Source organism: Acartia tonsa, chromosome 3, assembly GCF_053477335.1.
Source record: "Acartia tonsa isolate MP-2025a chromosome 3, ASM5347733v1, whole genome shotgun sequence".
NCBI classification, from domain to species: domain Eukaryota; kingdom Metazoa; phylum Arthropoda; class Copepoda; order Calanoida; family Acartiidae; genus Acartia; species Acartia tonsa.
In genome coordinates this window covers 27,236,249-27,252,537 of record NC_137262.1, presented here as the reverse complement: position 1 = coordinate 27,252,537, position 16,289 = coordinate 27,236,249, and the positions used below count along the sequence as shown (strand labels likewise).

General features: G+C 29.5%; 2 protein-coding genes across 2 annotated transcripts in view; one reads left to right on the top strand and one right to left on the bottom strand.

Moving 5' to 3' along the window:
• RpS2 (ribosomal protein S2) overlaps positions 1 to 16,289 on the bottom strand; it is a 50,402-nt gene that overhangs the window by 26,292 nt on the left and 7,821 nt on the right. The gene's annotated exons all lie outside the window — the stretch shown is intronic.
• LOC145313783 (uncharacterized) lies at positions 3,897 to 15,445 on the top strand. The gene is made up of 4 exons (XM_080153397.1): positions 3,897 to 4,154; positions 7,773 to 7,834; positions 12,611 to 13,369; positions 13,501 to 15,445. The coding sequence occupies exons 1-4, from the start codon at positions 4,065 to 4,067 to the stop codon at positions 13,658 to 13,660; spliced, it is 1,071 nt and encodes a 356-aa protein (XP_080009523.1). The 5' UTR covers positions 3,897 to 4,064; the 3' UTR covers positions 13,661 to 15,445.

Sequence of the window (16,289 nt, the reverse complement as noted above, 5' to 3'; positions counted from 1 at the left end):
AAAGCTGAAAGATATTTACTTACTTTTTAAGAAAACTTGTTTTTTTTAGATATAACAACTAAATAAATAATTATAAGTATAACAAGAAAATGTTTTTGTTTCATAATAATAACTTTAATAATATAAATAATATCAACTAAATAAAATTTCAATAAAATGATTATTTTATTTTGCAAAGCATAATAAACCACTTACCAAATGAATGACCTATCACAAAGTGATCCGAGCAACTATCATAATTAATCCTTATGGTTAATAAAGGTCAGCTTATACCAACACGAAAATTAATTTGAAAAAAAATAAAATATTATTTTAGACTTATTTCGCTTATTGGCTATAACTTATTCCTGAAAAAGGATGAGTAAAGAAGGCAAATATTCGGTTAAATCAGTCTTATTTTTTGTCATTAAAAAATTTATATTTCTTTTGTAAAATAAAAATGAAATATTTATTTAACTTGTTTTTCTTTGTATATCATTCTTCATTTAGCAGAAAGACATTCAGGGAGTAAGGGAGGGGACAATGGATCGAATATTCAATTTTTAGGAGTCTCAGACTTTGGGTACTGGCTTAAAGGGAATGTGCAAGAATTTAGAAGTTTCTGACTGAGTTTGGGTACTAGCGCATGAAATGCCGCTACTCGTTGTGTTTGTTTTGAATATTGCAGACGGGGAGAAGGGAGAAGGTAAAAGGGGGCAAGAGAAATAACTACTCATTGTGTTAGTTTTAAATGTAGCAGATGGGGAGAGGGGAGAAGGGAGGTGGGGGCAAGGGGCAAGGGAAATAAAAAGAATAAAAAGGGGCAGTCATATTCTTGCCCAGCCAGCTAGCAGCTAGCCAATAATCCAATAATCTTGTAATATAAAAATCACACCATAAAACCTCAATATATTTTATCAATATATTTCATCAAAAAAAAGTTGTGATTTCACTTTACATGATGCTATGGAAATCTATTATTCAATTAACAATCCCTTTATGATTTTCTCCAAATTTATTGGATTAATCTGGATTTCATGCCCTTTCTTTGATAACTCTTATATTGAATTAATTGCCCATTGTCCCCTCCCTTACTCCCTGAAGACATTATACAGGGTCATTCAAGAGAAATGATTTTTTAAAAAACTTAATTATGCATAGAAAATAAAACAATTATGTAAAATCCTTTATATATTTGGAAAACCTATTATGAGACATTTATGTTTCAAATATTTGAAAATGATTATTTCAACAAATTATATCCTAAAAACTGGTTTTTCCAAAGGCCTTTTTTTCGAAGATTTATTGATTTAAAGGGTGTGCAAAAAATACACAAATTTTTAAAAATTCAAATTGCTTGGCTTGTGTTAATAGTAGAAAAATGTTGCGCATATCGTTGGAATCGTCATAAGCTCTAATTTTTGAAAGTATAAGACCCGTTTTTGTGCTTTTTATTGTTTAGGAGCTACGTTGAAAAATTTGAGAAAATGGTTGAAAAGTTTAAAGAAATTGGAACTTTTTACCTCGTAGCTCCTATACCATGCGTAGCGCTGGAAAGGTTTTCATATGTTAAAAAAAATAGAGCTTATGACGATTCTAACGATATGCATAACATTTTTCTACTACTAACACAAGCTGCGCAATTTGAATTTTAAAAAGGTGCACATTTTTTTACAACCTTTGAATCAATAAATCTTCAAAAAAAAGGCCTTTGGAAAAACCGGTTTTTAGGACATAATTTGTTGAAATAATCATTTTCAAATATTTGAAACATAAATGTCTCATAATATGTTTTCCAAATATATAAAGGATTTTACATAATTGTTTTATTTTCTATGCATAATTAAGTTTTAAAAAAAATCATTTCTCTTGAATGACCCTGTATATCCATCAAAAAATTATGAGAAACAAATAAATTCTTTTCCTCAAGAACTCTTTTAAACTTTTAAATGTCCGTTAATACATTCTTGAAATTCAAGTTTTTCTTCATTTCTGGTGTAAAATTGCATAGAGAACAGTTACCTATGCTGTAAACCCCAAGAACTAGTTGTTTAGAGGTCATGCTGTACACTTAAACAAATTGATTAAAAATAGCTGCCATAGGATTAAATATTCTTATGAAATTTTATTATAATCATTATTTCATGAAAAATTATATGATAACAGATACAACTTTTAAATTTTAGTATTGAATCATACCTCTCCAAATAAGGAGTTGAATTCAAAATATTTCCTTATACAAATTACATTATTGGTAATATACAAAATTTAATAGTAACTACAAACAATTTAAAAACTAAGTAGTAATCTAAATATCTTACAATCTCATAAACGTTTGGTGTAAGCAACCATATTGATGTGCTTATCATTTCAATGGTGAGTGCAATCTTGTTTATGTTCTAGCTAATTTGAATATTTAGAATTTCAGTTACTTCTGCAATAACATTGTGTTAACCCAGTTAGGGATATTTGAATTTACTCCATCTTTTACTTACCATGGTTTTAAATTTTCATTAATTTGGATCCTTTCTTTCCTGAAAACAACACACTTTAAATTAGGGTGTTTCACATTTTATAGTTTTAGTTACTGTTTGAACTGCTAGCTTCTAAGTTTCAAGTCTAAGAAAGGTATGAAAAAAATGTGCCTTATTGAGTAATTGATATATCAATTTTGTGTAGGCCTTCATTTGTAGGTTCTAATTTATAAGTTCACCATTTGGCCATTAACAGCCTATAAAATGTGTTAATTTTGGAGATTATCTTTCATAGATATGATTTGTTGTCCATCTGTTTGTTTGTCTGGAATGAATAACTTTCATTGCAAACTTATGCATGTTATACATAACTATCCTTTTTAGTAGCAAAGCTACTCTATAATTCACTTTGTCTGTCTGTCAGTCCATCTGTCCGTCCGTCAGTCTGTAATGCTATAGGGGAAACTTGATTTACTCAGCTCCTATAAAAGATAGAATGCTGAAACTTCTTGACAACACTGCCAACATTAAAGAGTACAATCCTTATACTAAAGTAACAGGATGTCTGTCTGTGTATCTGTGTGTCTGTACCGAAGGATCTCGCTAACTGCTGAACCGATCGGGTTCTATGTAACAGGGTAGCTTCTCATAGGTCCCGGGAAGGTTTATAACTATTTTGGCGGAGGGTACCACCACCCTCCCAAGAGAAATCACAATAAAATCAAAAATAATAAATATTCCGCCGCATAGTGTCGCTAGCATAGTCGCGCTACTTAGTCGCGCTGCGTAGACGCATGAATTTAACAATTGAAAACATAGACAAGTTATTTAATTTAAAACAAAAAAAAACATTTAAAGGTCACTAGAGGCCTCTAGGGGCGTAGCCGCTAGTTAAATATAAAACAACAATGGCGGTCGGACTGCTTTTTAGCAGGTTTTAGGCTATTTTTATATTTTCCACATTTTCCCCCATATCTTTGGTGTTTATGGTCCAATTTTCAAAATTTTTCCAGTTAAAGATATCAAAATTAAATTTCCTGTTGTTTGAAGAAAACAACAATGACGGTCAGACTGCCCTATTGCATATTCTTGGCTATTTTAATATTTTCCACATTTTCCCCATATTTTTGGTGTTTATTGTCTGATTTTTAAAATTTTTTCAGTTATTGATAATAAAATTAAATTTCATTGTGCATTAAGAAAAGAAACAACGGTGTATAGACTGCTTTTAGCAGGTTTTTGGCTTTTTTTATATGTTTTACATATTTCCCCATATCTTTGGTCTGATTTTCAAACTATTTTGCAATGACAGTATCAAAATATTTTTTCCCATTGTTATGAGCATCTAGTATGTAATTTACTTTAACTGTCCTTATCATACAAAATAAAACAAGGTTTTGTGTTTATTTTCTCCAAGAAATCTATTCTTGATTTTAATAAATACACTTTAAATCTACTTGTACATATTCCCATCCACAATTTTTTGTGCTGCGCTACTTATGGATGTTGTCATCCTTGTTATATTGTTAATATAATTTAAATTAAAAATATTTAATGAAGAATTTAATTCTTACTAATTAATGAAAATTTCAGAATTTCAATATATTATCAATGATGACTACATCATTTGAGTGCTATAAACATGAGATGTTTCAAAAACAGAAAATTGGCTATCCTCCAACTTCTTCAGCTATATCTTTGGTATCATTTAATGATTTTATCAATCAAAATTACAGCAGCTAAGTTACTCTATAATTACAAAAATTTTACAATTTGTCTGATTGAAAGCTACTATTTCTCAGCAAATAGTAAAGATAGATGGCTGATTTTATGTTTAAAGATTTCCTTTTCTAATAAATATACAGTTGGAAACTTCTGTTGATTTCTTTAACCAATAACAAACCAGCCAAAAACCTTTTAGTTATGATCTGAGAGACCAATTATATCAGCTTAAATCATAGACAGTTCTCAGATATTCTCTATCTGTTTACTCAATATCACACTTTACCTGTCTGTTCATTATGCTTTAGAGGAAATATTAATTTTTTATGTTAAAGGGACTGTGAACAAAAAAAATTCTTATCAGGTTATCAAACCTTAACATCATCTCATTCATATAATCTCAAAGATAGGGCAAAATGGGCTCTCATTTCCTTACAAAACAGCTATTTCTGCCAATTTTTACTATGTCCAAGATTAGGGAAAAAAAATTCGGAGTATATAAATGTGCAGTTAATTGTCTTTTTTTCCTTCTTTAGCAAAAACTAAACTTTTTGACATGGTTCTCTGTTTTTCCCAACAGTTAAGCCTACTTTTAACATAATCCTTACTTTAAACCAAAGTATAGTTACTTAGAAATTGATAAAATAAGTAAAATTTTTTTTAATATCAAATACAATAAAAAAGCAAAAAATATGTTTTCTTGTTAGTATCCAAGTAACTTCAGTGGGCCCATCTTTTGCCCACCTTTAATTACTTTGTAGATAATAAAGGTGAAGTCTGATAAAAGTGTAATATAAATCTCCTAAGTGGGTTATTTATTGTCCGACACAATAAAAAAGGATATTATCATTTAAAGGGCGAATATAGGTTTGATATGATATGAGCTTATATCAAAGGTGCCATTACATACTTTTATAATATCTATGCCAAATTTAAAAATTCAAAAAAATCCTTAAGTAGATTTTGCAATTTTCTGTTTCAATTGAACATATAATAAATGAGATTGCCGACAAAATCGTTTATTTTAGCCCTTTACAAGACTTTTTTTTGACTATTTTGCTTAAGTTTGATTGACTATTACATTGGCATGCACCTTAAAAGATAATTTAAATGTTTATTATTTTAGATTATATACTAGTTTATTTAATTTTTTAAAAAGCATAAAAATAATTTGCGTAGAAGGGCGTCAGGAGTATTGACAGGGTAAATAATACGTCTTAAAGTTTATTTTCTGTACAGAGATCTTTGATTAATTCATGATGATATAAACAACCCTTGTGTACGCATTTTCAACACACACGGCCACAAAAAAACAGGGATTTGAAATCATTCTTCCTCCAAGAAAATTTAATCGATTATTTTTTTTTACTTTTTACATTATTTGATGTTTTTTTTTAACTTTTAAATAATTTACTTTATGAAGGTAGAAGGAGGGTATATTTACCCCTGATTAATTGGTTTCCACTTTATTACGACTATCATTTAAAGAAAGCTTTTTTGTCTTAACCTCTTTTCGAGGAAGCTTTGTGTTTATCAAGATCGAAATTAATTTCCTTATCCACAATTCCAATTCAGCGCAAATGTCGTCTTTGTTTGACTTTCCTTTCCTAAAGAGACGCGGCATGGAATGTTGTTTATGTTTTGATGTCTCCAGGTTCTTTACTTTTGAATGATATGTGAGTGGATGAAGATTTCGGAGAATAAAGTAGGGCCTGTCATTGGTCTCATAGTGCGTGAACAACCCTAGTATACCAGGGGCTTTAACCATAAGAACTTCAGGTAGAATTTCTTCGTTTTATTTAAATTGAATGGCGTATAGGACGGATTTATTAAGTTTAAAGGCTTTAGCCAGCTACACATGAAACTTTATTATGATTCAATTATTATGTTTTAGTAATTTTTATGTGCCTTTATTTTTGCATTTAACAATGATCTATCAAACCAAATAATTTTCCTTTAAAGCCAAAGTACCCAAAGATTCTTAACCGTAGAAAAAAAAAGATTTTTAAAAAGCAAATAATATTACGTGGTTATAAAAACTGGAATTTTGTATTAATTGATTTTGTAATTTCAGGACTTTGAAATAGTTTGTATCAATAAATCTATGCTCAAACCTGCTGTTGAAACTTGATGGTTCCTGGTATTGGGGGTTTTTGTCCGTCAAACTAAGATCTCTAGAACTTCCCGCAAATTCGGAAGTCACACTTAACCAAAGTGTCTTGGTTAATTCAACCTTGCCACGAAGCCTTGTGTGATGCTAGGGTGTTTGAGTTCTTAGGGAACCACACTAATTACAAAATATTTTCTTCGAGATTGACGGGTTTTAAGCTATAAACAGACTTATACAATTGAATATGTCAATATTTTTAAGTTATTTATAATCTATGGAATTGCACCTTTGATATAAGCACATATCATATCGAACCTATATTCGCCCTTTAAAATAACATCTGAGATTCAACCCTTTGTAGACAGTGAGGTACTTTTTTGTCAATAATACAAATTTAAAATAAATCTTTATTACCTAATTACTAGGGATGGGAATCCGTCGAATTTTTGGGCTGGATTCGGATTCCGGATTCTGAAGGAATCTGTCAAAAAAAGTGATGGATTCTTATTTTTGGCGGATTCCGGATTCGGATTCCGGATTCTAGCAGTATTTTAAAAGGCCGTCCGTCACAGAGGGATAGCTATTTTTGTTAATTTATCACTATGTTACTTGGTTGAAGCCTTGATTTGTTTAAAGTGTTGACTTCCAGCATAACTAAAACATTTACATCACATTAGCATTAGTAATTATTAAAATTTGTTATGTAGAAATTGAATAGCTCATCACGTGATCACTGGCCTGACAATGAGAGCTCTGTGTTATCAACTAGTATATCAACTTCGTGGTTTATGTGGGAAGAAATGGGGGGTGGGGGGGGAAGGTGGTGTGTTTGGGGGGGGGGGGGTGATCTTTGCCTTCAAATAGAGGGAGTTGTAAGAAAAAACTCAAGACGGTAATTTTAGCCTACCAATTTAGAATCTGGAATCCGCTATAAAAAACGGATTCCGGATACGGATTCGGATTCCAAAATTGGGCGGATTCCGGATCCGGATTCTCATCACTACTAATTACTACATTATTCAAATGTGAATTGGCAGTTTTATATCATAAAATAAATTCTTAACAGTAAGTAAATTGTTGAAACTAAATATGACAAGTTCAATATCCCTTGAAACATTTTAATATATAAAAACGTTCAGATTTTCCCTGTTTTTCCATTTTTCCCTAATGAATTGCCATAAAATCAAGGCATAAAACCTGGATATTTTTGTTAATAGGACGATTTTGGTTGATCAGTATAGTGAAAGGGGCTTAGAAAATGTCAAGAATTGATAATATGATGAGAAAATTTTATGTTCACAGTCCCTTTAATTTGTCTAAGATCAAATATTTTCATTGTTAATAATGAGTGATTACTCTATGTTTAACATTGTTTGCCTTTTTTATATGTATCAAAATCTCTCTAAATTTGCCATTTTTTAGATTTATTGTTATTTTATAAACAAGATCCAACTAAATTTATGCACTGTATTTTATACATTATTTAGGATATAAAAAATGATGAAAGATATTCTCTGATCAAAACAATATCAAAATCCATCCCTACAAGGTAAGGAAAATTCTTAAACTAATAACAAAAATACTTTTTTCTCTTTTATGTAAATTTTAATGATGATTATTAAAGCTTTAGTAAAAGATACTCTATAATTCACTTTACCTTTCCTTCAGTCAGTAGTTCCTTCAATCAGTAATACTATGGGGACAATGAGTTTTACTCTGCTGCTAATAAAGTTAGACCTCTGTTCATAATGGATCATTTTTATGTGTATAACATCCATAAAAGTTTGACTGCTTTAAAGCAGATCTATGATATTTTAATCAAAATAAAAAAAAAGTTGTGGGTAACTGTATCGTTCTAAGGAATATTTGTGTTTGTAGATGAATTAAAGGGCGAATATAGGTTTGATATAATATGAGCTTATTTCAAAGGTGCCATTATATAGATTACTACAGTTGGCTCGATATAATTATCTCCCTATTGGCTAGTTTTCTATATGCATATCTATTTCTCAATAAATCTATTTTCCTCACCCGGCATTACTATCTAAAAGAAAGTAAATATTTAATAATTTAAATGATTTTTAAAAGATTTTTTTTGATTATATTTTTTTCTTTACATTACCATCACCAAAGGGTTAATGATGATGATTACAATTTTAGTTTAATATTTGAACACACAAAATGTCGCCACAATCGAATTCTTTTAAAACATAGTTTTCTTAAATTTATCATATTATAAATTTAAATTTTCTTTTTTATGATTAGAAAATAAATACATCAATATAAGGTAGATAGCAACATGAAATGAAAAAAATGAATTTATTTTTAATAAAGTAAAATAATGGGTCTTATCGTTCTGGGCAATGAGAGTTTATTATGGATTATTGGAGCACTATGAGTTTTAATCATATATTCCTTGGAAAACTTGAGCTTGTTTATAGACATTTATTTCCTATATAGATCTGACATGGATCTTGAAGCAATTAAGCAGGCCGTTTTGTACATGTTAAAAATTGGAAGATTTCATTAAATAAAAGTAATCGCAAATATACTTAGTAAATAAATAACTTAAAGATATTGACATATCTAATTGTATAAGTCTGTTTATAGCTTAAAACCTGTCTAACTCAAGATAATATTATGTAATTAGTGTGGTTCCCTAAGAACTCAAACACAGTAGCATCACACAAGGCTTCGTAGCAAGGTTGAATTAAAAAGCTTTCGTTAAAGGATAGTCGTAATAACGTGGAAACCAATTAATCAGGGGTAAATATACCCATCTTCTACCTTCATACAAATTATATAAAGTAAAATATTTAAAAGTTTAAAAAAACATCAAATAATGTAAAAAGTAAAAAAAAATAATCGATAAAATTTTCTTGGAGGAAGAATGATTTCAAATCCCTGTTTTTTTAAGGTTTGTGTGTGTGTGTGTTAAAATTGCGTACTTGAGGGTTTTTATATTTTCCAGAATTAACCAATGATCTATGTACAGAAAATAAACTTTAAGACGTATTATTTACCCTAGTCAAAACTATTGGCGCACTTTTACGCAAATTATTTCTACGCTTTTTAAAAATTGAATTAAAGAGTATATAATCTAAAATAATAAACATTTAAATTATCATTTAAGATGCGTGCCATTGTAATAGTCAATCAAACTTAAGCAAAATAGTCAAAAAAAAGTCTTGTAAAGGGCTAAAATAAACCGTTTGTCGTCAATCTCATTTATCATATGTTCAATTGAAACAGAAAATTGCAAAATCTACTTAAGGATTTTTTTGAATTTTTGAATTTTTCATAGATATTCTAAAAGTATGAAATGGCACCTTTCATATAAGCTCATATCATATCAAACCTATATTCGCCCTTTAATAGTTATTTCTTTCATCATATTATAAACAGCTTTCCACCGAATTCGAATGAATATGAGAAAAAGCTTTAATTTTCATTTAAATATTTTAGAATTTTTTTCTGCTCCTATTGAATGTAGATTGTTGATTTTTTTTTTAATTTTTTTAAAGCTAGAAGAACAATTTTTTCAGAAAATATTTACTTTTATGTAAATTTTATATAAAAAATTCTCAAAATACAAATTGTGGGAGCGACAGCTGTACTTTGCAGCTGCCAGCCAATTCAGCCTGGGGTTGGCAGATAAACAGCTGCAGATTTTTATGAAATTTAATATGTCATGAAGACATATTAGGAAAGCTTAAAGGGACTGTGAACGATAAAATTTCTCATTAGATTATCAAACCTTAAAGGAACCCTGCAAGTAATACAACACTTTAACTGCTGAAAGACTGCCACAAGTAGACCCAATACACCAAAATTTGAAGCCTTCAGCTTCAATAACAAAAAAATTTCAGGCATTTCAAAATTACATTTTATCTACATTGAAAATTTTGAAAGATTTCCATTGCTTATAAAAGAAATTATAATCCATATAATCTCAAAGATAGGGCAAAACAGGCTCTTGTTACCTTATAAAACAGCCTTTTCCGTTGTTTTTTACTAAATCCAAGATTGGAGGAAATTTTTCCAGAGTATATAGATATGTAATTAATTGTCTTTTTCTCCGTCTATATATAAAACTAAACTTTTTGACATAGTTCTCTATGTTTCCTAACAGTTAAGCTTACTTTTAACATAATACTTGCTTCTTAATCAATGTATAGTTACTTAGAAATTGATAAAATAAGCAACATTTTTTATTTCATATCAAATACAATAACATAGCTAAAACAGGTTTATTTATTAGGAACCAAGTACCTTCAGCTGGCCCATCTCTTGCCCACTTTTGATTACAAATTTTAAAATAATAAATGTGCAATAATTTTTTTAAACAGTCGGATAAAACTTTAATTTAAATATTCTAAGTGGGTTATTTATTGTTTGACACAATAAAAAAGGATATTATCATTTTATATAACCTCTGAGATTCAACCCTTTGTAGACAGTGAGGTCTTTTTTGTCAATAACACGAATTTGAAATAGATCTTTATTTCCTAATTACTATGTTATTAAAACATGAATTGGCAATTTTATCTCATAAAATGAATCATTAACAGTTAGTAAATTGTTTTAACTATATATTACAAGTTTAATATCCATAGAAATACCTTAATAAACAAAAACATTTAGATTTTTTTTGTTTTTCCATTTTTACCTCTGCAAAATCAAGGCATAAATAATCGATATTTTTGTTAATAGGACATTTTTGGTTGATCAGTATAGTAAAAGGTGCTTAGAAAATGTTGAGATTTGTTAATCAGATAAAAATGTTTACATTCACACTCCCTTTAAGTTTAAAATTTGAAGTATCTTAGTACAATGGCGGTCACAGGAGCCTTTTTAAAGATATCTGGAGACCTGGAGGATCAGGACCTGGGGGATCATACCTGAAACCTGAAATTGACTTAAACACCTTTATTTTACATAAGGAAGTACTACTATAGGATATTTTAGTATTTTGGTAACGGTTCCATTGGAATTCAGCCCACATGGGATTCAACCCACGGAATTCAGCCCAGCGGGATTCAGCCCAACGGTATTCAGCCCACACGGGATTCAACCCACGGTATTCAGCCCACACGGGATTCAACCCACGGTATTCAGTCCATACGGGACTCAACCCACAGAATTCAGTCCTTACGGGACTCAACCCATGGAATTCAGTCCATACAGGACTCAACCCATGGAATTCAGTCCATATGGGACTCAACCCACGGAATTCAGTCCACACGGGATTCAACCCATTATATATGTAAAATTACCAGTTTGAAAAAAAATATTTTTTTTTTAAATTTGAGAACAAAATTTTTAGAAATTTTTTTTTAAAAAGTTTTGAAAAAAGTTTATGTAAATTTTTTTATTGTAGAAATTATTTCATAAAATATGTTTTATAAAAAAATTTGAGAAAAAAGAATTATTTTTAAAAAATTTGTTTCTTAAATTTGAAAAAAAAATTATTTGTTTTTAAAACTGAGAATTTTATATATATATTGGGTTGAATTCCATGTGGACTGAATTCTCAGCTTTAAAAACAAAAATTTTTTTTCTAATTTGAGAAATAAATTTTTAGAAAATAATTCTTTTTTTCTCAAATTTTTTTATAAAGCATATTTTATAAAATAATTTCTACAGTAAAAAAATTTAAATAAACTTTTTTTTTAATTTTCAAAAAATTTAGTTCTCAAATTTAAAAAAGATATTTTTGAAAACTGGTAATTTTAGATATTTAATGGGTTGAATCCTGTGTGGACTGAATTCCATGGGTTGAGTCCCGTATGGACTGAATTCTGTGGGTTGAGTCCCGTATGGACTGAATTCCATGGGTGGAGTCCCGTATGGAATGAATTCCGTGGGTTGAGTCCCATATGGACTGAATTCCGTGGGTTGAGTCCCGTATGGACTGAATTCCATGGGTTGAGTCCCATGTGGGTCGAATCCCGTGTGGGCTGAATACCATTGGGTTAAATCCCGCTGGGCTGAATTCCGTGGGTTGAATCCCGTGTGGACTGAATTCCAATGGAACAATATATTTACTTAACACATTATTCAGTAGGGTTTCTAGTATTGTATGATAGGAGGCACTTGCCCTATCTCTCCTGCAGCTCACTCAACTAATCACATCTTTAGTTGCCATCATGTCAGCAACCACTGGACCAACCAATTGGAAGTAGTCAAATTCCTTATCTGGCCAATTTTGATGATGTAGTGGATAAATGGGATTTGATAACTACAAGAAAAAGAAGAAGCAAGCTTTCTATTCTAGTTCTTGTTAGTCAGATTTTAATGTTTATAAAATATTATCTTTGTTAAGGAATGTGCAACCAAATCAATATGGTACTTCAAATATAGTGCTGGCAAGACATAAAAGTTGTATGAGTCTGAAAGAGGATTATGATAGCACTGAAATGGATGAAACTGGTGATCTTTCCAGGAACAAACAATTACCAAACTCAACTTTAAATGATGCTGAAAATAACCAAGGAAATGAAATAACTTCAAATAATATTGAAAAAGAACACAATGAATACAGTAATTTGAATGAAAGTATTCAACCATGCAAGATTTTCACTAACAAGAGAGATTCAACTTTCAAAAATGAATGTCTTGATTATTCTTTTGGAAATTCCAAATCAGATAACAATGAAGATCGTTTTGACATTCATACAGCAAATATTAGTTCTAATGATGAGAGTTTGCATGATATATCTCAAAGTTCTGATCATATCTCACCAACAACTAACTTGAGAGTTCCAAATTTTGGAAACAAATCTAGAATCAATAATTCAGACTTCAAAGGATCATTGATTGTATTACCCAGATCTAATCAGATTAAACATAATTCTTCTTCAAAAAGCTTTGATAGAGAAATAGTTTACTTAGGAACCAATTCAACTGATGCTTATTATGTGGATAAAACAGAATATAGGAAAACTGTAAATGGAAGAAATAAACGGCATTTCTTGGAATTCATATCTAGAGAAAAACCTGTCATATCAATAAGTGATAAATCATCTGAAAAGACTAAACAGCAGCTGAATAGGGACTATTGCAAAGCTTACCGAGAAAAGCAGTAAGTAATTGTCCATAGATTTCATAAATATCTTAATAAATTATGTGGAGATGGTTTCCACATAAAATTAATTATTTTTAGCAATTGGAATTTGATATAAACCATTTAAATATAAAACCTTTTTGTTCTAGGAGATACAAAAAAGATTTGATGATAAAAGAAAGAAAAGAATTAGCAGAAAGGAATAAGAAGTTAAAAAACAAATTAAAGACATTACATCAAGAATTGGAAAGTTTAAAAATGGAAGTTAATCAAATCTTAAATGTGAGAAGTAATCAAAGCAAACACTAGATGTTATGGTAAATAGTTTTAAGTTTTGTGCAGGATGAAAGTACATGAGGAGGTTTTGGTATGGCTTCACTTTCAATATTGAACTGTACAATTGTTAAAACAATGTTCCATTTCATCTATAATCAAATCTACATCAAACATTAAAAATTGTTAATGCTCACAGATAATATGAAATTTACTAGCTCTGCTGTAACAAGTTATTAGTGTATGTTTGCCTACATGTGTTAGAAAAGAGTCATGTAGCAGCATATGCAAAGAAATACAGCATATCCACATTCAAATTGGCTGAAAAATAATTTGTGCACTAACTATGTAAAATCTGTAAATTATTATATGTTCGATCATGTATTTGGTCATTAACTTAGGTCAAAAAAGGTCTGTTTTAAAAGCATTTTTGAAAGAGTTGTGGCCAAATTTATGATCGAAGATATAAAAACTTACAGACTTTACTATGATTCCTTTTTCTTTTGGAGGAAGATTTAAATTTTTTTTTGACATTTGTATTTTTGCTAATTTTTCTAGTGGGTTTAATTTATTTAAGTTTTTATATATCCAAATGTGCTACATTCTAATTTTTCTTAAGAATTCTTTCCATTTGCAACAAAGTTCATACTCAGATTTCAGAGAGGAGTTTTTAGAGAGAAAAAAATAATAAATGGAAACACCCTAATATTTAAGCATTTTAAACAAATCATTTGTCCAGGTATGCAGGGAGAGGTGCATAGAAAAATAAATTTTCCCCAAATCAAAATGATACAAATCTTATTGTTGGACTTTAAAACATTAAGGGGAATATTATTTTAACCTCAATTGTCTTTGCCTGTAACCTACACATTAGTTTTGATAAAATGTTTAACATACTTTGATATGCTTAAAGCTTAATTTTTAAGACATTTATTCTTTTCCATGCATTCCCCCATGGTTTTAATATGCAATCTTATCTAAAAAAGAGCTTCTTTATTTATTGATTGCTTAGTTGAAATTTAATTTTTAACACTATTAAATACAATAAGTAACTATATTTCTTAATTTTCTTTGTGATCTTATTGAGTCTATATATGTAACTCGTCTTTCTATTTATCATTACAAATAAACGTATTTTTCTGAATTCGTTGGCAGCTAGGCTAAATGTGATTATTTGCTATTATGTATGTACTTGATGTATTGTAAAGTATAGTTTCCTTATTATATCCATGTGGGATTCCTTATACCTACTGCAACAATGCTTAAGGGGACTTTACCTTACCTAACTATGATAAACCCATATTTAATATTTTAGATAATGCTTGCTTTATTTTCTCTGCATGAGGAATTCTGTGCTAACCATAATGTAATTATTTGATTTAATAATGATAAGACTGATCTAATTTAACAAGGCAACAATTGTGAATTTAGAACACCTTCATCTTGTGAGATATACAAGAACCCTTACTAAGGGGTTTTTGTTTATTTTTCAAGGGGAAAGGGGTTAGTTTCATTACTCTACAAAAATGTACTGGATTAATGAATTTATAGTTGATTTTTTTTTTTATATTATTTCCAACTTATAGCCAAGATATTGATACTTTTAAGGATTTTTTTGAAATTAAGACATTTTAACCATATACAATTATTGTAATTTTGTAGTATTATGTTGTTCTGAAAATTTATAACAAAAACTCTTTTTGCTGATTTGTTATTTTGTCTTATTCTAAGTGATTTCTGTATGTATTGTATATATTTATTATGACTACCACGCTAATGTACAGCACTACAATCACAAATAACTTTATTTTTATCCAAATATATTAGCATTAACATAATAATTCCTTAAATATCATCGTTACATTTACAGACAAATAAAAATCATTAAGAACACATCAAGGATGACAAAATCCTTAAGTAGAGTGGCAGAAAAAAATGATGGAATTTTTCGTAGCTGTCTGTCTATAGTGCCCTGGCAAAATGGGGATGTAACTGCTTTTGGCCTACCTATTATATTGACGTCAGGAAATACCCTATTATATTCCATATCTTTTCTAGGGGGTTTCTTTCCCCCTTCCCTTTTTCTTTCCCTCTACTATGTTGTCAATATATAGAATAGGTAGGCCAGAAGCGGTGACACTTATCCCCATTTTTCTAGGGCACTAAACACAGCTACAATTTTTTCCATAACATTATAAATTAAGCAATAAGTATTAATAACAGATTTATTACCATAGACGCTCAATCGGACACAATAATAAAAGAAGCAGATGGATATTTATGTTTATTGACGTCTGGTTCAATTTAATGCATAATAAAATTTTTAACAAACAAAGCTTTATCCTACCATTTAAGAAATTCAACCATTTTGGCTAGCTTTTTATATGGATGAAATGAAGTGCCATTTCAAATCAATAATATGGTCAGATTGGTAATGAAATATGGTTCAATTAAGTTGGTGTACATCTAGATTTTATACATTCTTTAAATTAATAAAAAAAAAACTTATCTGTGAAGATTATTTTGAATACTGTTAGGTTAAGCAAGGGCTAGAAGAGGAAACTTCGGTGTTAGAGTGACAGCAGGGTTTGGGCTAGAAGATGTCAAAATCTATATTTTTACTTGGATGTTGTACCAGATTTTCATGAACACTTAATAAAGTGAT